Source organism: Etheostoma spectabile, chromosome 18 (assembly GCF_008692095.1).
Source record: "Etheostoma spectabile isolate EspeVRDwgs_2016 chromosome 18, UIUC_Espe_1.0, whole genome shotgun sequence".
In the NCBI taxonomy this organism is placed as follows: domain Eukaryota; kingdom Metazoa; phylum Chordata; class Actinopteri; order Perciformes; family Percidae; genus Etheostoma; species Etheostoma spectabile.
The window spans coordinates 8,891,600-8,915,606 of NC_045750.1; the positions used below are offsets into that span (position 1 = coordinate 8,891,600).

At 39.6% G+C, this 24,007-nt stretch overlaps 2 protein-coding genes across 3 annotated transcripts in view; both read right to left on the reverse strand.

Moving 5' to 3' along the window:
* Nucleotides 1-4,596: 4,596 nt before the first annotated feature.
* Nucleotides 4,597-14,462, reverse strand: opn8c (opsin 8, group member c). The gene is given in 5 exon segments (XM_032542293.1): nt 4,597-6,784; nt 6,787-7,141; nt 8,476-8,807; nt 10,482-10,775; nt 14,158-14,462. Coding segments are annotated over 5 exon segments (1,128 nt in total). The 5' UTR covers nt 14,261-14,462; the 3' UTR covers nt 4,597-6,740.
* Nucleotides 14,463-19,082: 4,620 nt separating this feature from the next.
* ppp2r5a (protein phosphatase 2, regulatory subunit B', alpha isoform) overlaps nt 19,083-24,007 on the reverse strand; it is a 40,394-nt gene continuing 35,469 nt past the window's right edge. For both annotated transcript variants that reach the window (XM_032542292.1, XM_032542291.1), the window contains exons 12-13: nt 22,528-22,629; nt 19,083-21,728 (exon numbers count right to left, since the gene is read on the reverse strand). In XM_032542292.1, coding sequence (XP_032398183.1) covers nt 21,464-21,728; nt 22,528-22,629 — 367 coding nt within the window. In that variant the 3' untranslated portion in view covers nt 19,083-21,463. The remainder of the gene's footprint in view (nt 21,729-22,527; nt 22,630-24,007) is intronic.

Here is a 24,007-nt window from a genome sequence, read left to right on the forward strand (position 1 = left end):
AACAAGTTCCCATTTTGTAGAGGTAAAAGTGTTTGGATTGGCAATAAAAACTGATTAAGATGCCCCAGACTAATGTCTTTGGTGGCCCTGAGAGGACATAACACGCAACATTAAGAAAATGCACAGAAATAGACCACAGCAAGCAACAATAAGAAAACACACGCAAATAGACCACAGCAAGCAACAATAAGAAAACACACGCAAATAGACCACAACACGCAACAATAAGAAAACACACGCAAATAGACCATAAAACGCAACAATAAGAAAACACACGCAAATAGACCACAACACGCAACAATAAGAAAACACACGCAAATAGACCATAAAACGCAACAATAAGAAAACACACGCAAATAGACCACAACACGCAACAATAAGAAAACGCGCGCAAATAGACCACAACACGCAACAATAAGAAAACATGCACAATTAGACCACAACACACAACAATAACAAAACACGCGCAAATAGAACACAACACACAACAATAAGAAAGATAAGAAAACACAAGTAAATAAACCACAACGGAAGTTTTAAGTGATGTATTAGCCTACACGTGCCTCAATCATTGGCATGTGTTCTTCAATTTTAACAATTTTTGCCACTTGATTCATCACCAAATTCACTTCTGAGAACATTTTAGGAAAGAAATGAACAAATAAATGAGTTGAGAAGCTCCATAAAGGGATGCGATAGCCAGCTAGCGCCTCCCGGGGCCTGTCGCTCGGACAGTCATGGTCGGAGACCCGGGTGTAAGCTGAAGGTCTTTCAGACCGGACTCGTATATAAGAGGCTTTTATTTAGCCGTTGACAAATCGTTTGTTTAAACATCACAACACATGTCCATCATAAAATCAACAGGAACCTGTGGTTAACTGTCTTTTTGGCATTAAACTCCATAAACCACTGCAAGTTTAACAATCTCGCTGGCCCAGCCATCACACACACACACACACACACTGCCACAGCCCAGCAGGCAGAGGCGGGGGAGAGAGAGAGATACCCGTTTCTCATCTTGAGACTTCTTAAAATTATGACATAGGCTAGAAAAGATTAGGTATTTAGTTTGTACTTTTTTTGGTGTGTTTGGTTTCTGATTAATTAGAAGTTGAGTTTTAGTCTGTACGACAAATGAACATGTTACCATTTTGTGTACAACGTTATGTAGACTAAAGCAGAATGGTTTCTTATTGTTGCGTGTTGTGGTCTATTTGTGTGCATTTTCTTAATGTTGCGTGTTTTGGCCTCTCAGGGCCACCATAGATGTCTCTTGGTGAAGATATCTCTCAGCCAGATGCAGCTTTTTCCTTCCAAATTGGAATATTTGAACACATTAACTAAAGCACTGCAGTGCTACCTTTTGACAGCATGTTGATATCTTTCCTTGCTTTTTACAGCATTCAGAAACATTGTTGAGAATGCGTCACCACAGTCTAATCCTGATATAACCCTGTTCATGGAAAAAATTGCAATTAAGTCTTGTTGCTGATGGAGAAAACACTCATCAATGCAGCCTATTGTCAAGAGGTTACATAATCTGTATGTTACGCCCCAGTCTAGGGGTGCCTAGGACGCAACATGAACAAGAAGAAAGCCCCCATCTACCCGTCCCCCAAGTAGCCAAAAAACTTGTTTTGTTGTCACAATGTATTTATTTGACATTAAATATAACTTATGATTAAACAGATATATGTAACTTAAAACTTCAGGGTGGCCTACCATAAAAATAACAAACAAAACAACACTGTCTAGAAAGCAAGATATTAACCTAAAATACCAAAATATGGCCAAAAGAATAACAATGACTTACCTCCCTAACTGAGAAAACAGGAGAAAAACTAAAGTAACACACCTGGAGGTCCACCCTTGCAATTGAAAGCGGAAAAGTACTTATCTAACACAACAACTTAACAAAGACAACGTGTGGCTGGTTGAGAGGGGAGGAGAGGAGAGGAGGATGAGGAATGCCTGCTACAACACTGTAGCACATACACAACGCTGGGCTAAACACTGCGCATCTTTAAATACCTTTCACAGGAACAGTCTGACATATTATCTCTAACCAGTACTTTAATCTTGCTTTGGTGTCCTGATATTTAAAGAAGTCACTCTTTCATCATCTTTCAGTCATTCGTTTCTTTGTTGATATGCAACGCTTCTGAACATACAAGGTTTTCGCCCAACAGCAATGATATGCTATTATTAATCAATCCAGCTGTCTAAGCAGGCTGTGCAACATCACACATTTTACTTGTTTTATACAATGGCAAACACGGCCCAAAGCGCATTTTCCCACTTTAAGACTATTTTATTCTGTTTTACATGAATTGGGTTTGGAGAGCTGCCAACACAATAGTGACCTACACTCAATACTGTGCCTGAATGCATCCTGTGTAAACTAAAATGGAGTACTGAAGCTGCTGCTGCTCTGCTAACGGGCTACTCTTGCTACTCCTATATAGACACACTGTATGTCCAATATTCACTTTCCTTTTAGTTTTTGGTATCCACCAACTCCTGGGTGAAATACCTGGCCTTTTAGCTTTTAAATGATTCACTGTGTTCACTAGCTAGTTGCTAACTTGGTTTGTCCTCCGCTTGGTGCTGGACAATGCATACTGTTGTTCTGAAAAAAGCAAGATCTACAACTGACAACTTACCATTACACATAGACTTTTAATCCATTGTAATGATCAAAAATCTGAATATGGCTTTATGATATATTAAATCATTGAGTACAGGGCTGTTATCACCATTTAGATAACTGTTAAAACTATTACAGCCCTGATGGAGTTTGCTCTTTACTCAAATTACCACCACATTGGACTACAAGGAGCTCATGAATCAGTCAGAGTGCCATTAAATGAATCGGTTTCTCATTAATATGTATTAAGCTGTTAAATCGCTCAGACTGAGCATTAAAAAATGAGATAAAAGTGATTCTGGTCTGTGAGGGAATTTGAATTTCTTTCCATTTAAGCGGCTGTTGAATCACCAGTGGTTTAGACCACGGACTGAATAGGAATGAGAGAATATATGAATGTTGAACAGTTTATCAATCGCAATTCAAATAAAATTGATATCATTCATCATTGTATTTTGCTATTTTCTCTGTGTATCTTTTAGGATGGATGATTTTATGATGGACTTTCAATTTCTGTGCTTTAAAGAATTTTTATTATATATTTTACATATTAAATATAATTTCAATGTCCCAAGGGACAGCTGAGTGTTAGAAAAATTGAGTTTTAAGGGCTACAGAGAGAGAGAAAACACTACAAGGACAAACTCACTGATCAACTTTCTGTCAGTATCTGAGTTACAAACAGACAGTTACTACAGACTTAGTGGCCAAATACAAAAATTTGTCCATGTACCTTCAGCTATTTCTTTTGGGGGGGGGGCTTTTTAGGCCTTTATTATGACAGGACAGCTTAGACATGAAAAGGGAGAAAGAAGGAAATAAAATAGAGCAAACTGCAGCTACAGTAAAGTCATGTTTAAAGAACAGAAGAATCACCCATTGTTGACATATTTCAGTCAGGCCCGAAGTAACAGATTTATACAGCCACACTGCTAGTATTATTAAAAACACACTATGACATTAACGATGTCTCTGTTCCATTTAGCTGTACCAGTGAGCCAACTACAGAGCCCATCAACTGGTAAATGGACAAATAAATAAACATAAACATTTACACCCATTTACACTCTAATGGCGCAGCATCGGGATGGATTCGGGGTTCAAAGTCTTGCCCAAGGACACTTCAACATGAATCTGCAGGGCCAGGGATCGACTACCAACCTTCCTATTGGGAGGCGTCCGCTCTTACCACCTGAGCCACAGCCGCCCCTAGTATACATTAATAGAATTCAGCCATTATCAACATTATCACCTTCTGGATTTGGCAAATAAAAACAGAAATACATGATTGACTTTTTGTGTCACCTATGATTTAAAGTGCCAAGAACTACCAAGTTGACAAATACTTCAAAGTCATAATACACAAACATGTAACACAGATCATATTTGCATGTACCATATAATTATAACATTTACAGGTAGACTGTAATTGTTTACATGTCAGTATTCATCACTGAATACAGCACTGAAATGACAACTTGAACTTGAGTTCTGCTGCTACTCATGGAGAGTATAGAGGATCTAAGAATGTAACAGAACGCAGGCTGTTAAAGGAGAATTCTGGTCAACTTCAACACGTAGCTCTGTTGTTTGGAAATTTGGAGTGCTGTCAGTAGCAAGAAATATGAAACTAATCAGCACTGCCTACACCGTGTTATCACCGTGCTAGAGTTAGCACCCAACAGGCTTAAACAGGGCAAGTTTTAAACATGTGTTTAGCCTCTAAACATGTTCAAAATGTCATACCTACCCACGTGAAGTGATTCCTTCCGAGGGACCAAAGCAAATCTGACTGCAGTAGATGTGACAGGCATACACGTTGTTAATCCATACCTCTGTTTATTTCCTGTTTTCCTGTTTTCCACACTAGTTGATTGTCGAACTTATACAATCCAATATTACAAAATGTATTTATTCCACAAAAAAACAATGTGCCATTGTTATGTCCTTAGCAGTGTTGGGCAAGTTACTTTTAAAAGGTAAAATATAGCAAAAATTCTTTAGAAATCTTTAGCAGCAAAAGTTACCCCCCCCCCCCCGATTTCATAACGCCATACTTGTTTACTTGAGCTGGGACCACAGAAGCTTTTCAGCAAAGGGGACAGGACGACTGCACCGTGTTGAGGGGAGGATGGATGGGGCCATGAATCAGGAGATCTTGGCCAACGACCTCCTTCCTTCAGTAAGAGCGTTGGAGATGAGCCGTGGCTGGGTCTTCCAGCATGACAACGACCCGAAACACACAGCCAGGGCAACTAAGGAGTGGCTCTGTAAGAAGCATCTCAAGGTCCTGGAGTGGCCTAACCAGTCTCCAGACCTGAACCCAATAGAAAATCTTTGGAGGGAGCATAAAGTCTGTACTGCCCAGCGACGGCCCCAAAACCTGAAGGATCTGGAGTGGGTCTGTATGGAGGAGTGGGCCAAAAAGAACTACAGGAAACATATAATCTCTAGAATTGCAAACAAAGGTTTCTGTACCAAATATTATGTTCTGCTTTTCTGATTTATCAAATACTTATGTCATGCAATAAAATTCCAATTATTTAAAAATCTTACAATGTGATTTTCTGGATTTTTTTCAGATTCTGTCTCCCACAGTTGAAGTGTACCTATGATACAATTCACAGACCTCTACATGCTTTGTAAGTAGGAAAACCTGCAAAATCAGCAGTGTAGCAAATACTTGTTCTCCCCACTGTATAGTTTTTTATATTTCAGGCATATTGATTCAGAAAAATATAGAAATAGGTGCATACAAATTCACCAAAATGCAGGGAATAAAGAATTTTATGCAAAAAAAATTCTGGGGGTGGACCCCCAGACTGCCCCCATCAGAAATTTTCCCAGATTCTCTTAAATCAACAAAATTTTCTTGTTTACATATTTGTCAACCAATATTTTCAAACATGTTCAATTTCATACATTTACCAAGTGTAAAATCCGTTACCTGTCTGTTAACATTAGCCTAAAGGTAAAAAAAAAAAAGTAAGTGAATTGTAAAGTATTTCTTTGTTTGAATACTGAATACCCAATTTGGTGTGAAAAAACAAGTAGTTTTACGGCGCGATTTTGAATGATGACCATTCACCGTAAATAAGGGCTCCCCCTCCTACAAAAGCCAATTTAAGCACTGGTACTATATGATAAAGTGTATACATGCATGCATATACGTACATAAAGTTACAGGTAAACAGATCTATTATGCTTAATAAAGGCAATTAGTGTATGATCCAGTAGATGGTGCCAATGTTCAATCAATGTTAGAGTTAAAATGGCTTCTTCCAACGGTAGGCTCCAGGTCACATAAGGTGATGAGGTACTAGAATTTAATTGTATTATTTTTACACTGTCAGTACTTTAAGAGCAACTTGTATAATGGATAAAGGGCCTGGAACATGTATTGAATGAATTGAAATACATTTAAACCTATAGGCTATAACATAGGCTTACTGTATATTGATTGACTGGAATTCACTCAATACATTTTGTCTGGCGACGACGCACGATACAGAATATAAATAGAATATTCAATTATCAAATTAAATTACAACAAAATTTGCCTACAGAATTAAGCATATCCCTATTCTAGGCTATTCTAAAATAATACTTTTAGGTTGCAACATAGGTTACACTCTGAAGCGCAATATAGTAGGCTGTAACGGCAGGCGTGACGCCTTGCGCCCTAAATTGACTGTTCTGAATTTAAGCAGTACAAAGGCTCATGGGACTGTGTTCTGAACTGTTCCTGTCCTAGTTGATGTTTTTAACAAGGTTTTGTTAATTATTTGGGCGTGCATTTATGTTATCTGGGTTTTAGTTTTGTGTCTACCTACCTACCTACCAGCCGTAGGTCATCAGTCTGCCTTAAATCCAAAAGGAGAAGAACTACCGTTTGTCACAGACTGACAGCCAGTCCATCCAATCTGCAACGAGGAATCATTGTCCAATACGTACCTACCTTTTCCGGTTTGGGTCTCATCAAATGTCATTTTATTTTTTGCTTTGCTGTTTTGTGAAATGTTGAAATGCTGAGTGAAATGTTAAAGTGTTTTATGAAATGTTTTGTTTTACACACTGGCATATACCGGCCTGATCACGACACGATTGCGGTTTCTGTGCGATTCTTTGTTCTTTGTCCTTTTCTTTGCTGTGAGTTATGACACAAGATAAATCAACATTCTTCTTTTGGACGTAGCGTCTTTCCTGGAGCTGAATGTGGATGGGATATTGAACTTGGACTTCGGCAAAGTCGACGCCCACTTGGTTTCCTCCCAACTTGGGACAGAGCAGGCAGCGGAGCTCCTTTTGGAAAGGCTGGTTAAAGTAAAAGTAAATAAATGGGTTGTAGATGTGGGAGCTTTTGGCAAAGAGGGCGGAAAACACGAAGCCCTCAGGAGCCATGTACTGGGTCCCCTTGTGGAAAATGAAGAGGAAGGACACAATAGCGTATGGCGCCCAGGCAATTATAAAACCCAGGCTGATGCAGAAAAACATCTGGAAGAGGAGGCAACAGATTACAGAAGATTACTACACTGGAATTGTCATTGCGCTGTAAACATTTGAAACTCAATGAATCATTTCTCACGATGCACACTAGTAACAGAGGGCTGTACTCCCATGAAGCTTGTTTCCTAGGAGATTGTCCAAAAGAGCATTAAGAGCATCTAATCTTTGCTCTTTCTAAAGTAAAGTCCCGGATAACGTTAACTTTTCATGCCTCTAGAATTTCTTTCTTATTTTCTGGAAGAATCTATAATTATGATCAACTTAATTATTTCCCGGACTTTGATTCATCATAGTCCCTAAAATTACTTAGAAATGCAGGAAATATGGTTAGAATAGCAAACCTTTTTTGGCGGCAGACCCCCAGATTCCTCTTTTGTGTCCCCCCTACTTCTCACACCAAAGTTACACCCTTGACTGTCTCTTTACAAAATTTGTCCAGAGATTGTTTCTAATTTTATCTAAATAATACTACAGTTTATATCTTGTTTACAATTCTTTAAATACTTCTAAGGAATCCTAAAAAGAAAAAGTATGTCACGTAGAAAAAAAAAGATATCGTTATCATAGTCAGTCTTTTAACTCTGAAATATCGATATTGGAACCAGACCCAAGTCCCTAGTCTCTTTTTACCCAAACTACTGTACAGCTTTGTTCGCCAGACAAGAGGATCTATTTAGCAGGAAATTACCTTCAACCTCAGGGCTTTGTTAGTATATATAGATCTTTGTATTTTATCAAGTAAGTGTTCTATTTAACAAGTGTTCTATTTAATTCAATTTTATTCATAGTATCAAATCATAATAGTTATCGAGTCAAGTCTCCAATGATGTCTCAAGTTGTTTAGAAAAAGTCCCATCATGTCTTTTCTTACCAGGTTAAAAACCTGAGACTAAAAGCAACACTAGAAAACTATTCCCGCTTCGGTCCTCCTACAGGTTAGAAGTGGAATTGTCCCATTTTGTCTCATTCAAACTACAGAGCCGCTACCCAATCTGGCAAACTTGCATAGTGCAGTTATGGCAGATCGAGAGCCGCAAAGCGAATGTAGAAGTGCCGTTCACCCTGTTATGGTGAACCACTGAAATGATTTTGGAAACATTTATTTTTTTAGTTGCAAAATGTTCTCTAGTGTTGCTTTAAATGTTTTGTTTTTCTACTTCAGTCTCAAAACTGATAGGACAGTCAAATCAATCTCAAATGAGTCAAGTTTTAGAGCAGTCAAGTCCAAGAGTATGTCTTGACTCCTCATATGTACCTAGATTTCGGGTAGTCACTGCTCCTGGCAAGGATGTAGCCCCCCAAAAAAAACAATGTTTGCTCACCATGGAGAGTTGTTTTTCAGCGTATCGCAGTTTGTTGCGGCTGTGTTTCGCAGACAGCAAGTGGGAGAAGCGAGACACCTTGTAGAGGATCTGACACTGGGACACCACGATGAGGAGGACTGGAACCATTGTGAAGCAGGCGAAGGAGCAGATGACGTAGAAGGCATCCTTGGCTGAGGTATGATATCCCTTCCAGGCGATGGTGCAGGACAGTCCGTACGGCTCAGGGACGTACTTGCCCCAACCAAACAGGGGCAAGCTGGACCACACAGCAGCGATGAGCCAGGTGGAGCCGCACGCTATGTTGATGTTAGCTCCTTTCAGCCACCCAGCTGTGAAAAAAAGTTATCCAATAGTGTTACTGCTGAGTTACATATTGTATACATTCAATGTCTCAGCTGCCTTGGTGCCTAAAGGAGTGGTTTGACATTTTGGCAAGTTTGCTTATTCACTTTCTTGTTAGATGAAATGATTTCCTGTTTGTGTGGAAATTTGAAGCTATAGCCATCAGCCAGTTAGCTTAGCACAAAACTGGAAATGGGGGAAATAGCTAGCATGGCTCTGTCCAAAAAGGTAAAAAAAAAAACTGTCAAGATTTAACAAACAATATAACGTTTTAATAGTGAGCTTTTGAGGTGCTGGTAGGCAGATTTTGTTACATTTTGACAGAGCCAAGCTAGCTTTTTCACCGTGTTTACAGTCCTTGTGCTAAGCTAACTGACTGTAGTATCATTTTTCCATACAGACATGTGTGGTATAATCTTCTCAACCCAAAAAAAAAAAAAAAAAAAAAAAGAACTGACTCGCTTTTTTTATTTTTGTCTCTCCTTTGTGACTAAAGTAATGACGAATCTTTTTTTCATATAGAGTACACTTTTTTTAATGGATAGTGTTATTTTTAACAAATTATAGCGACGTTTTTCTTAAGTGAGTTTTTTTAAGAAAAGTAAATGTCAAGCTATATGATAAAAGAAAAACAAACCCAGCAGTTCTTAGTAAAAGGAGACATCAGTTCTGTCAACATCTGGCTCTATCACGGTAACATTAATGTGTTATGCACAGGCATGTTCTTTACACAATAGAGTGTTTACTGTGACATTTGTGCCATCTAAAAATAGTTACTGAAGCATAAAGCAACAATGCATTCTGATGTAACTTCTTACATTTTGACATAAGGAAGAAAGAACAAGTTAAGTAAGTAAAAAGGTTTTGAAACACCCTGCCTTACTTTGCTTACCTACACAAAAAAAAAAAAATCTTATATGGCGCTAGAGTTTAACGTATGAAAATGTAAGCAAAAGGTTATAGAGATTTTTTGGGGTCATTTTTAGGCCTTTATTTTCACAGGACAGATGAACATGAAAGGGGAGAGAGGGGGGAATAACATGCAGCAAAGGGCCGCAGGTCAGAGTCAAACCCACGGTCGAGGAGTAAACCTTTATATATGTACGCCTGCTCTACCAACTGAGTGGACATCGTCATGGTATTTTTATAAGTGTTTCCTGCACGTTCTGCAGAAAGGATAACTATCTTCAATCAACTGTCCTTCGGTATTCTTATAATAACCAAAATATGCCCATGCATCAAACTTCGTCCTCCTAGAGGGCTGATAAATGTCCTGAATGCTGTCATCTCCTCCTTCCGCCATGATTCCAACGTCAAGAAACGCACATTAGGCTACACAGTGCGCCTGCACGGCAACCTCAGGAGTAGCAGATGAAGCTGGGAAGGATTAAACACATGGTGGAAATCCACCGTGATAAAAATATTTTTAAATGAAAGCAGTAATTGTTGTTATCGTCAACATTTTTATCATGGTTTACCGTTACACCGGTAATTGTTACATCCCTATATGGAGCATGACGGGCTTTGTGGAAAGCTTTAGAGTAGGATTATTTGTTGTAAAATTACCAAACAATGTCCTAAAGCATTGGCAAAAAATACTTGTATCTGTGCTGTCCTTGAACCCTTTAACATCCTTTCAAGCAACAACAAACTGCCCTAACCATAAATGGAGCTGTAGCAGGTCTTCAGGTAGCGGATTATACTGATGGCGGCGATGGTGAACATGCCACACAGGCCAAAGATGTAGCAGCCGAGGCCGTAGTAAACACATGTGATGTTTTCTCCAAGCCAACGGTGGTGGAAAGAGGACAGGATGGAGAGCGGGTAGAAGCAGATGCAGCAGAGGAAGTCGACCACGGCTAGGTTGACGCACAGCAACTCTGAGCCCACCATCTTCTTCCTCCTGCGGTAACAAATTACCAGAACCAGCCCATTTCCCAGAACAGAGAGCAGAACTAAAAAGAAGAGGAAAACATTTCTTCTCAAAATTCATGTTGCATTAACTTATTTTTGTTTGGCCACTGGTAACATCAGGACAATATGTCATAGCATCAGGAGAGAGACAACGACCATCAGTGAGGCCATCTGTCATGAGCCAAGACAGTTGTCTTGACTGGGGGGAGTTTAGTTTATAATGTTGTCCTTTATCCTCCCCTTTATCCAATTTCCAGCTGTAGTCCTTGGCCAGCTGACAATAGGCATCCTAAAATACAATGGTTAACATATTTAAATGAGTTACACTAAATCTATAATAAAACGGCAGGCCTAAGCAAATAGGGTTAAGACATACAAAGACGTGGCACAAGCACAGATCACAGCAATGACAGTCCATGTAGTAAAGACAATACGAAAGAAACAAGAGAAAAATCTCAGAGGTCCACACTGAAAGCACATACAAGACATAACGGAGGCAGGCAGCAGAGATGGAGCGACAGCAACAATGACTAGGTCACACCGAACACACATTACATCTGACAGATGTGTGCAGTAATAGTAATTGTACAGCCATGTTTTAAAGCACCTATATTATGTTAATTTTCAGTTTTATAATTGTATTTTGAGGTTATACCAGAATAGCTTTACATGGTTTCATTTAAAAAAAAAAAAAAAAAAAAAACATTGATGTACTGCATATTGCTGCAGCTCTCTTTTCACCCTGTGTGTTTGGCTCTCTGTTTTAGCTACAGAGTGAGACATCTCACTTCTATACTATGTTTGTTGGGAGTCACACATTAGGTAATGATAATTGTTACTCCCCAGTGTAAGTCAAGTGCAGATTTGAGTTGCGCATGAGTCACTTTGAGACAAGTAGCATACAAGATGCTAAAGAGAGACTTCTGTAATGTCAGTACACTAAAAATGGACCTACGTAACCAAGTTCGTTCACTGCTGGCTACAACTTAGCAATCAAACACAGCAAAGCTGTCACTTGAATGCCATTTTGAAATGATTACCATGTTCTGTTATTGTTTGTAATGAGAAAAGTTTATTATTTCAGGAATTTCACACATTTCAGTATGACAGTTATGTCGTAAACAGTTTAAATCTGAGCATGCGCTACTTAAATCTGTACTCGACTTACATCGGGGAGTGACAACATCAGATAGCTACAGATACAAAAGTAAAGCTTGGCAAGACGAGACAGAACAGGAAACCAGACTAACATAAAACAGGAAACAGAACATACAGACACTTACTAGGGGGCACGAGACAGACTACCACACAAAACCGGGGAGGAAACTAAGACAAACACGAGTAGACAAGACAGGACCCACAAAAAACAAAGAAACCGCCCAAACCATCACACTTTTGATGCTTTATTAAAATCAAGCAACACGGGCGTGGGTAGCTCTGCTATGGCTGTGTTTGGTTCTGCAAAGAAATAAATAACATTGTAAAGGCTACCATACACAATGCATAGGAATCATGTTTGTAAATAATGACAATAAACCCACTATTAATTACATTATAATGCAGTGTAACTACTGTAGCATGTTAATAATGCACCGAAAATAAAAACGTGAGCAAGGGCGTTCAACAATCGCCATTATGAATCAACAGCCAGGTGTAACCTAGCAAACAGGTGAAGAACACACAACAAAATCACTAGATAACTAACTTTGCCAGAACTATAGACCAATAAAATGAACTGACAACCTATTGTAAGTTTTACGACTTACAGTTCTCAAGGGGACAGACACACACACACACACACACACACACACAGTCTCTCTTTTCTCTCACTTTTTTCCTCCGTGTGGCGTGCGCGCCCGCGGTGTGAGGCGCGTGTCCGCGATATTCTCCGACATGCACTCAGTCACACCTGATAGACAACCTTTTGTACAAAACAAGCCAATTTTGTAAAATGTAAGGTATAGAAAGTACCAATATTTGTTTTAAATGTAAGGGTTTAAAAGTAAAAAGTCGCCCGAAAAAAAGAATATCTGAAAAATCTACAGTAACAAAGTATTTGTACTTTGTTTCTTCCCATCTCTGTGGATGATAGGCTACACACTGACAACAATGAGCACAAAGGACACTTCAGATGAGGGTACTATATTCAATCCATTACACTCCGAATCATGGTCAAGGATAGCATACACAATAGGATCTTGAGAGCTTATATATGTATATGTGCATGTGTACATGCTTGCATGTCCATCTGTATGTTCAGTATGTACTTTAAATAGATTAACCCCTCCCTTCCTGTGATAGCAAAGTTTCATTTGATTTGCAAGCTTACAGGAAATCAGTTCAAGATGGCGACCGACAAGCACAATTAATGAAAGAAAATCACTCTCTCACACTCCCGATCAAGGAGTTTGGCTGGTTTTGAGCCGGATGTCTTCCAATGTTCGGATGTCTTATTGAAAGAAAGAAAAATCCATTTGACGCATTATGATCCAAGTGCAGATTAAAAATGTCAAACCTTTTTCTACGATTAAATAATTCAATTGAGGTGTCTGCTCTCTGATTTCTACTTAAACATGTGTTGAGTCTTTTTTCTTGTAAATATGTGTTTAATAGACTTTTTCACATGCTTTTTTTGGACATGTCATAGTAGGAAAAGCACAGGTGTATTCAAAACCATTAATGATGGCTGCATTCCACTTAGGAGAGGCCCTGCTTTTGTGCATGCTGACCCACTGAAATAGCTTACTGGGACACTTGATGGAATTGAGCCATCGTTAAGGTTCTCAATTTCAGCTGTGCTTTTCCTAAGATGACAAGTCAAAATATCTGCTGTGAAAAAGGTCCTTTGAAAGGTGATTACTTTACAGTGCAATGACTATATAATAATAACTATATGGACGACACATAAACGTTTCAATTTGTTTATATGAGAAAATAGATTTAAAAGAAAAGGAAAAGAAAACTACAGCAACAGATACAGGCAAATGTGGTAGAAAAGGATATAAAACTACATTAACTATGTATATACAAATAAAAGATTAGAACAAACCTAACCATCGAAAACATTAAATAGACTAAGTAAAAGAAATAGTCATAAGTCCTACTTTTCAACAAGAAAAAGTGCTCTTTTACATTAAATACCAAGTGAATTTGTTTCCTTTATTTCAGCAAACTAGCATCATTTCTAGCTATATTGTTTCAGCTATTTAGAACGATGATTTGGATTGTTTTGCTGTACAATAAGTAGAATTTACATTTACTTTTAACTGAAACAAATAACACACACACATACATTATGCAGTGTATACACACACACACACACCTGTGTGCGCGTTAGGCTTGACATGACCTCTCGCTTGTCATAGTGTGTAAATGTTTTCACGTGAGGCACAAATGATAAATGTTAAATAAAAGGCTACGCACCGACGGAGAGGATGACCAGTCCCACACACACGTCAGCCGCTGGAGTCAGCTTGGAGGTGAAGACAGAGATGGTCCGAGTGTCTTCGGAGGAGTTCGGAGTCATGGAGCTGGTTCTGACGACGTTGTCACGGTCACAATCCGGACTCACAAAGTGAGAAGTGTGGACGTAGGCTTTTATGCAGGCGGCTGTGTCACCATGGTAATTTACAGCGCGAGCTAAATTGCTCCGTGAAAAGCATGGAGGCGCCGCGCGCGTGCATGCTTTTAAACTCTCTGGAGGAAAATGTGTTGCTGCTCCTCCGGAGCCCCAGAGGCGACAGACAGGATGTCTCTCTGACGGGTGAGATGAGGAAGTAACACGGAATGCTTGATTAGGTTAAATAGAGCGACTAAACCCTCCAATTAGGTGGATTAGATCCTGTAAATATATGCATATTTTCCATTTAGCTTCTAGCTCTTTATTTTTCATCTTTAACACATGTTAGTGCTGTCAAACGATTGAAATATTTAATCGCGATTAAGCGCATCAATGTCATAGGTATCTCGCGATTAATCGCACATTTTTATCTATTCTAAATGTCCCTTGATTTATTTTTGTCCCATTATTTTTTCTCATTTGAATGCTCTTATCAACATGGAAAAGGGGATCAGCTTGTGTTGTACAAATGTTTTTTTTTTTTTTTTTTTAAAAGGAAAACACCATTGGCATATAGCCTACTGTGGTGTTTAATTTCACACGCAACATTCTCACTTGGAGCAAATAATCTCTCACACAATGTAACATTGACCATCAATAAAATGGTGAAAAAAGTACTTTGATGGGGGGGGGGGGGGGGGGGGGGGGGGGAGGAGAATTAGCATCAGCTGTGTGATTGGCCATCAAGTGGTATTTCAGACTTGACGTGCTGCGATGAAAGCTCAGTACACAATGACAAAACACACAGATCACTTTGTTCGTTGTTTGTGAACTTTCCATTCAGAATCTTATTGGCATCCATTTTGGCGTCTCGCGCTCGCCATCCACTCAAAACGTAACGTTACTACTCTTTGGTCGCCTCGCAAGCCCAAACAAGTGTGGGCGGCGTGCCTGTTGTTTTGTTTCAGGATGAGCTAGATCCGCTGTGGTGTTGTAGTTTTTCTAACGTTACTAGTTGTTGCAACAGCATGTGAAAGAAACAACAAAGCATGTGAAAGAAACTACAAAGTTTGCTACGCCAAAAAGAATGTTAATCTCGCAATAAAAAATTGATGCCGTTAAAATGGGTTTGCGTCAATGTGTGTATGTATATATACACAGTGAAGCGTTACTCTAATCTGACCACTTTTTTCAGTCACAAGTAATCTTACGCGTTACTATTTCCAAACCAGTAATCAGACTAAAGTTACTTATCCATGTCGTTGTGCGTATCTATTTTGGCATTTTCCGAGTGAAGTCGCGTATGCAACAAGTCATGTTTTCAGCCAACCCGGTTTTACGGCAATTCATGAAATGGTCACGTTATTTTGATCTATTGATTCGTCAACAGGGACACGATTTTCTCGTTTATTTCGTGGTGGTCGCCGGGAGGCGATCAGCGGGCTCTGGGGGACGCAACAGCAGCCGCTGGGACACAATCCGTGGGGTCTCTAGGGGACACAACAACGTGGAAATGAAAGGCCACACGGCGCCGACAACGGGATGGACCGTCACACGGGGCACGCGCTACAACAACGGGACAGTTGTGGTCAGGAGAAGACGAACGCGGAAAGGATTTCGTTTTGTTTATAAAAAACATGTAGGCAATTTTTTTCATGAAATAGTTTTTAAGTTCAACCTAAAATGTCCGGAGATGTTGACGTTACTGTTAAAAATGCACTTCCAAAAAAGTGAGTGTTCGCAAAACTGGTCGTCCTTTTTATGTTGAGGCGGCGGGGCTGTAGTTGGCAGCTGCTGAATGTAACTAATAAAAGTTACTTGTAACCTAACTTAGTTACTTTTAAAATCAAGTATTCTGTAAAATAAAGTATACATAGGCACGTATGTATGTGTGTCTGTGTACAAAATGAGTATCATTAAAGATTAACATATTTTCAGTTTGCTGTACAAGAATGGTCCATCCATCCATCCATCTTCATCGCTTATCCGGTCTCAGGTCACGGGGGCAGCAGCTCCAGCAGGGGACCCCAGACTTCCCTTTCCCGAGCCACATCAACCAACTCTGACTGGGGGATCCCGAGGAGTTCCCAGGCCAGGTTGGAGATATAATCTCTCCACCTAGTCCTGAGTCTTCCCCGAGGCCTCCTCCCAGCTGGATGTGCCTGGAACACCTCCCTAGAGAGGCCCCCAGGAGGCATCCTTACCAGATGCACGAACCCCCTCAACTGGCTCCTTTCGACGCAAAAGGACCAGCGGCTCTACTCCGAGCTCCTCACGGATGACTGAGATTCTCACCCTCTCTCTAAGGGAGACGCCAGCCCCTTTCTAAAGAAACCCATTTCGGCCGCTTGTACCCTGCTGTACAAGAATGGTAAAAGGCCTAAATACTCCCAACCACCACCTACCGCCCAAATAAAATAAAGAGTTGAAAATCATTACTTTAAAGTATACTTATTTGTGCATTCAAAATAAAGTAACCTTTTTGCTTTTCTCCCTCAGTGAGCTGTAACATCATTTGGATTATTTTAATTGGACCCTATACTTTTATAGCCCCGTACGTACTGATTTTTCATAGAAGGAAAAGCACAAGTAGAACAAATAACCGTAATGATCGCCCTTTTCAGCTCTTAATGCAATGCAGAGAGTGAGCTGTAATTACAGGTTGTCATTAAATGAGCTCTAAGGATTGCTATGTTAGAATCTTTTATTTCTGAAGTTAGAACTTAAAATTATACTTATTTGTGCACTCAAACTAAAGTAACTTACTTGTGTTGACTTTTCATAGCGGGAAAAGCACAAGAGGAACAAATAACATCAACTGATTGCAGGACAACAAGTGGAAATTGTTGCGCTAGGTGACAGAGTAGTGAGGGGAGAAGGGAAGGAAAAAGATGCCCGGGACAGAGAAGAAGAGGCTGGAGGATGGGGAGGAGAGAATACTTGGGGAAGCATGGGGGAGCAGGGACCGAGGAGCCGACGAGGAGACACTGGAGCTGTGAGCGGAGACGGAGGCAGACAGAAGCCAGGGTGCCATGGGAGGGGATCCGAGAGGTGAAGCCAGCTGGCCGGAGATGGAAAACAGGAGTGGAGCTGAGGGAAGAAACACTAAAACATAAGTAAGCTTACAACACAGGGTACACAAATCATCGTTCCAGAGAGCTTGATGTGGGTTTCACCAGGGTGACTGGAGCAACGACCAAGCAAAGACGGTCTCTAGAGCCGGGGCTGAAATACTAATCTTGATTGTAGATGAGGAGGCAGGTGTGAGCGGTGGGAGAACGTGATGGTGGGATGAATACCAGGTGTGTGCAATCAGCTGGCAGCAGCAGGCGGGAGAGAAAAAAAAAAGAAAAGAAAAAGGAAACCGCAGAGACAACAGGGCAGAGACAACAGAAAACCAACAGAGGAAAAACCCAGATAGAAAATAGTCATTTAGCCACAACTGTCACAGGAAATAACATTAACGATTGCCCTTTTCAGCTATTACTGCAATGCAAAGAATGAGCTGTAATTATCGGGTGTCATTAAATGAGCCGTAATGATTGTCATTAAATGAGCTGTAATGATTGCTACGATAGAATATTTTAGTTTCTGAAAAACAATGATAACTTTTACTGCTGCTGCTTGTTGTTTTATTGGCATTGGAAAAGATCATAGTACTATTTCCACCACTGACTTTGCACCTTATAAATATAAAGAACTTTAAAGGACTTTAAAGGATTGGTCACACATTTCAGGCAGAATTGTGATTTCTACAGTAGAATATAGTTCTAGAAAAATTGCACTTGTGTCAGTTTCTGCACCTAATGTTTTTAAAAATGTGTTCTTTTGTTGTCGATAAGGACTTCAGTGCAGTGTGGGACCCAAATATTGATCGGGTGGAACGCAAAGGTCACCGGGGTTCAGACTCAAGCCACAAATGCTCTGAAATCATGAGCCAGCAGCTTGGGACTTATAGATATTTGGCTTGGAGTTAATCCCATCTGTAAGGATTATTCCTTTTTCTAAGGTAGACAAATCTTTTTCCAGGATAGATTTTCTTTTTGCATCCCCTTAATTATTTCATTCAATTGATAAAGCAGTGCTACTCCCAAAGGCACCGTCTGTGACCATAAAGGGGACCTTTGTGCCACCACGATTGGCCCAATGTCTCAACCTGCGGTTAGATGGCGGGTAACACTTTACAATAAGGTACACAAAAAAGGGTCGTTAACGATTAGTTACCGTTTTTTGAAAGGGTAACGAAGGATTAGTTACCCCTTGTCAGAAAAGGGTAACTAATCATTTGTTTGCACAAATGATGAGTTACCCTATTTAAAAAGGGTAGTTACCATTTTGCAGATGGGTAACAAATGCTTAGTTATTCTTTTTCAAAAGGGTAGCCAATGATTGGCTAGGGGCACTGTGGACGTCACTCTTTCGTTCTTTTTACGTTTCCCTCCGTCCCGCCTTTTCTCTCTGTATTTTTTTGGCTCTGGGACACATTCTTATGTCTCAGTGTGTTGTTTGTAATTGTTTTTAACTTCTAAATAAAAAAGTTATCACAAAAATTATCACAAAAAAATGACACATGAAGACAACTTGATAAAAATAAAGATTATGTACACATTAGGATTTAAAAAAAAAAAAAGAAGAAAAAAAAATCCATTAGTTATATGCAGCGCCAACCTTAACTTTTCTTCATGGGGCAAAATGCTGATGACATAAATTGCACCATGTGCCCTCTTCGATGTGCTACAATTCAACACACTAAGTGAGAGGAGAGAAAAAAAGACACTGGTGGTTATGCTATGCTTTGAGTAGAAAGATAAAGTAGACTTTAATTGATGGTGAAACCTAAATAAGATCTGCGATTACAAAACAGGTTCCCCTAACAGTTTTATAACGTCACAGAGGTTGGAATGCTGTACTGACAGAAAGGCATCAGAAAAGACTAGACCTAAAAATATGAACTTTGAAGAAGTTAGCTAGCAGACACTCAGTAGCTAGCAGACACTCAAGGTTCAGAGGGAACACCATTCAATTTAATAAAAAAAAAAAAAAAAAAGTCGTTCCTATGATCTACGGCAGTCAGATTAAGTTTATGAATACTTTTATCAACTCAGCATCAACATCAGAATCTAAAAGCAAATGTGAGGTTATAAAGTCTGGAGATGCAGGGAGTGAACAGGCATTGATGGTAAAGATTACTTGGATTTTCTGGTGTTTAAGCGTTCATTTGTTTTTGATATAACTACTTTATGTTGAATCGTGTTTGGATATAAAAACGCACAATATACAACATCAGCCTCATGTGCATTGCAGAATACCAGATAAGTGGTAAAACAAGTGTACGCCTTTGCTTTTCAGCTTTAACAGAGAACCATTTATGTTCCTAAGCACTGACTGCACTCTTCCTAGACCACGGAAACAACATACTGTACAGGAAATCTTAAATTGAGTGGCATATCCCTTTAAGTAGCCTCCTTCTAACATATACACACTCAACAAATATACACTCAAGCGCATCCCATCATAATCCATCTTCAAAATGAAACATTCAAAAATATTTGCCTTGTCAAAAATATTGTACTGTAGGTCTTATGTTTTATTTCTTAACCTATCACTTTTAAAAAGGAATAGTTCGACATTTGGAGAAATTCTTTAATTTAATTTCTTGCCGAGAGTTAGACGAGAAGATCGACACTTCTCATGTCTGGGCAGTAAATATGAAGCTACAGCCAGCAGCCGGTTAGCTTAGCTTAGCATAAAGACTGGAAAAGTATAAAAGTCTGCCTACCATCTCCTCTAAAGCTCACTAATGAGCATGTTTGTTTAATGAATATGAACAACCAAGTGTAAAAACAACAATTCAGGTATAGTCCAGTGCGTGTTTAAAGTCCCGGTGAGACAATGAAATATGCTCCAGCAAATCCAGGTGGAGCAACAGAATAATGTGTTTAAAAGGTTTGTAATACCCACAAACAGGATTTTACACCTCTGGAAAGTAAAATAAGTACTATTTTTGTAAAATAACTATTTTATCTTTGGTCATAACAATTGCGAGGTAATCTACCAGGAATGTGTGCCTGCATGTGATTGGCCAACACAGCGCATTGCTGGATGACTCTTTTTATTTTATTTTAGACTTCAAGTTGGTCTGAACACAGCTTTAGAAAGAGCCAGGCTAGCGGATTCCTTCTGATTCCGGCCGTTATGCTATGCTAAGCTAACCAGCTGCAGACTGTAGCTTCATATTTGCAGTACAAAACATATCAATCTTCTAGTCTAATTTTCAGCAAGAAAGCCGATTAGTCTATTTCCCAAAGTGTTGAAACACATTTATTTCCAGTCAGGCTGAAAAAACTTTGAAAATCTTTGAAAGTCCTGTCTCAATACCTTAGTGTAATCTTATAAATGCAGGTGTTGCGTTACACCTATTAGCTTCACGTTTTGACCCAGATTTAAAAAAAAATATTTATCAACACCCGAAACAAAAACAACAAATAATCTCACAAATATGACATTGACCCTAATTGTGAACAAGTTTTAACTTCATAGTCCCAACTAGAGACACAGAGATATCAATCTGGGATTATTCTTCTTTAGGATTTATCTTTTTTTTTGGCCATGCACCTTCCATTCTCTAGCTGTCCTGTTGCTTCTGCTCCTGATAACACATCAATGGACACTAAATATCTAATTATGGATCTGGTCCCATCTGCCCCCAAATACTCCCAAAGTCTGCAGTTCCCTTCTTCCTTAAGGTTTGCACCCAAGTGTTGGCAGCAACAGGGAAAAGCACATTATAAAATAGACATTTTAAATAGCTATTCAGCTTCTAAGTCTAAGTGCAGCACAATTGGAAACATTGAATTCAAGTCATTATTTTCTCCCCTCCCAAATACAACGAATATAACAAAAAAAAAAATCATTTTCAGTTAAGAAACTAAATGTGAAAGGATAAATCTTTGATCAGACAAACAATATACTGCAGCCACACTGTAACATCCAAAAATAGTCTTAAGTTGAAATATATATATTTTTTTGCCAAAGAAATTCTAAGTAACTCTAAGTAGATTTAATATACTGTTGAGGTGTAATTTGTGTTTTTCTGTCTCCGTTAATCCTCTCCTGACAGTCCTGAACACAATGTCAAACCGTTACGGAATAAAAAACGGACATCCGGTGTCATTTGGCACATGGGGTGCTCTCACTGGCTGCCACGCTGACGTCAGGATCTTTGACCTCAGGACCCTTGTTGTCTGTGGCGACAGCTGCAGCCTCAGCGCTCTTGTCTTGGTTGTCATTATTACTATTGTTGTTGTTGTTGTTGTTGTTGTTCTGGACACAAGGGAGCCCGCGGCTGTTGTTCTGGAAAAGATTGGTGTTGCTGAGCCTCAACTCGTCCAGCTTCTTCCACAGCTCGTCCCTCTCCTGCTCCTTCTTCTTCTCCCTGGGAAGACAACATAGAAAACCAAAAATATTAACACGCAAATTACACAAAATATGGCCAACAATTGAATATTTTGTCACGTTTCCAATATAACAATTAAGCCCTACAAAAACATCTTCTTAGGTGTCCATGACTTCTGCAAACCACTCAAAAGACTTTTATGGACATCACAGAGATTGCCAAATGTAAGACTAAGCAGTCTGCACTCATCCCCACAACGCAAGACACCAGAAACTAGAAGCAACTGGTAAACCTGGCAAGGAACGCCCCCTCCAAAACTTCAATCCAGTGGTTCGAAACAACGGGGAAACGGCATGACCGAAAAAACAACAGTTGATGCTCATTGACCAAGCACATCAGGCAAATTCACTGGCTGCGAGGCAGGTAAACCTATAAGTAAGACTGTGTCTCAAAACTTTAACTAGCATTTCTAATTTGCGATCTCTCATTTGCATAGGAGACCCGTTGCTATGGCACTCCTTGAGTGCCACAGGTCCAGGTCCTTGAAATATACAGTATCTAGAGTCCACCTGTGGCAGATTCAGTCGAATGGACATGATTTAAAACAATCCCACAATTCACAATGCTTGTCAAATCAAGTTAACATCTGGTTATCAAGGTGAACATAACTGTAAGGATTTAACTGCCAGGTAAAAAACCAACAGTACTTTGGATTTTGGTTAAAATTTCTTAGGACAAACGGTTTTTGTGGCATCAGGGTCAACTACTAAAATTGGACCAGTTGGTGTCCAACATTATGAGATCATCTGTCTGATTCACAGTCCATGCGGTTACTCACTGTTGCCTGTCTGCTTTATAGGAGGAGGTCAACTCATCAAACAGCGTGCAGTTCATCTCCATCAGTGTCTTCAGCACATTGTAGACCAGAGCTACGATTGTCCTGCAACACAGCAGAGATACTTAGCATGAAACATTACACTCATGAACAGTGGACATCAAGGTTTAACTCGGTCTTCCGTCAGTTATCATTCAGTGGTTAGTTCACGTATGGGGGATATTATGTAATCGTCAACAACATCAGCATCGCAAGCAAAATTCCTTTCACCTCTGTTATGTTAATGTGGCTGCATAAATCTCTAAACACGTTTATTGGACCAAAAACTACAGCATTATTGGATATAAAAGATGTTGAGTGGGAACAGTGAAATAAGTGAACTGATATTTTACAGAATATAAACATAACTACCCAGCCCGGTTATTTCACCAAAAAAAAACTTCATAAAGTTAGGAAAATCTGGCACTTTTTCTACAGTTCTCTGGATAACAATGACTAATGCCTACAGAGAACCTGACACTGTTTAAAAAGATTAAAAAATGCAGTGCAAAAACCAAAACTGTGCAGTGCATAGTATAGACATTCCGGAGTGTGTTCAACACAACAGTCCCAACATAAAACTGACTCTCCTAACTGCTATTCTCTCAGCTTACATGCTAATGCAGTGTGTGAAATATAGTGCTGTCCACTTAGCTCTCCGTGCAGTTTGTTAGTGCTAGGTTAGTAGCTAACATTCACGTTAGCTAACGTTAGATAGAGGTGTTCTGCTGCTGTAAGCTAGCTACCGTTTAAGCCAACATTAGATAATAACCAACGTTAGCTAAACACAGCTGTCTAGGCGCCAGTAGCTAGCTAAAGTTAACGTTAGCTACTAACCTAGCACAAACAAACTGCACGAAGAGCTAAGATAGTTAGCTAGCACCACCAAAGTGAAGTGAAGCTCAATCTACACAACACACTATACAAACATGAAATTAATTTAGCATTAACATTAGTACTTAATTGTTATTGTCTCCTTCACGAGTGACAATGAGGTGCCTCTGTTTCAGATGCCCTCACATTGCTGTTGTGTTGGTGTTGTATGCCAACTCCATTTGGCAAAGAGGGCAAATAACGACACCTTTACGTTTGGGACTAACTTTGAAGTATTTCCACACCTTCAATGATTTAGGGCGAGCAGTTTTTTTTACGACTTTTTCTTTTATTGGAGATTTTATTGGGGCTTTTGCAGGACTTTGTTGGGAATTCTGTGAGGAGGTTGCCGTTTCGTCCTCCATTCTTCAATGTTTTGGTCTCCCATGTGTGTGTGGCAAAGCGCCAACGCAAAAATATTACGTTGACGTAATTTTGACGTTGACGCGTCGCTACAGGCCCAGTGCCCGCTCTACCGACTGAGCCTTCCGGGCACCCTGGCTGAACTTTTGACTGTAATTCAGGCTGTGCTACTTACATTTTCTTCCTCTGATCTTTTATCGTTATAATT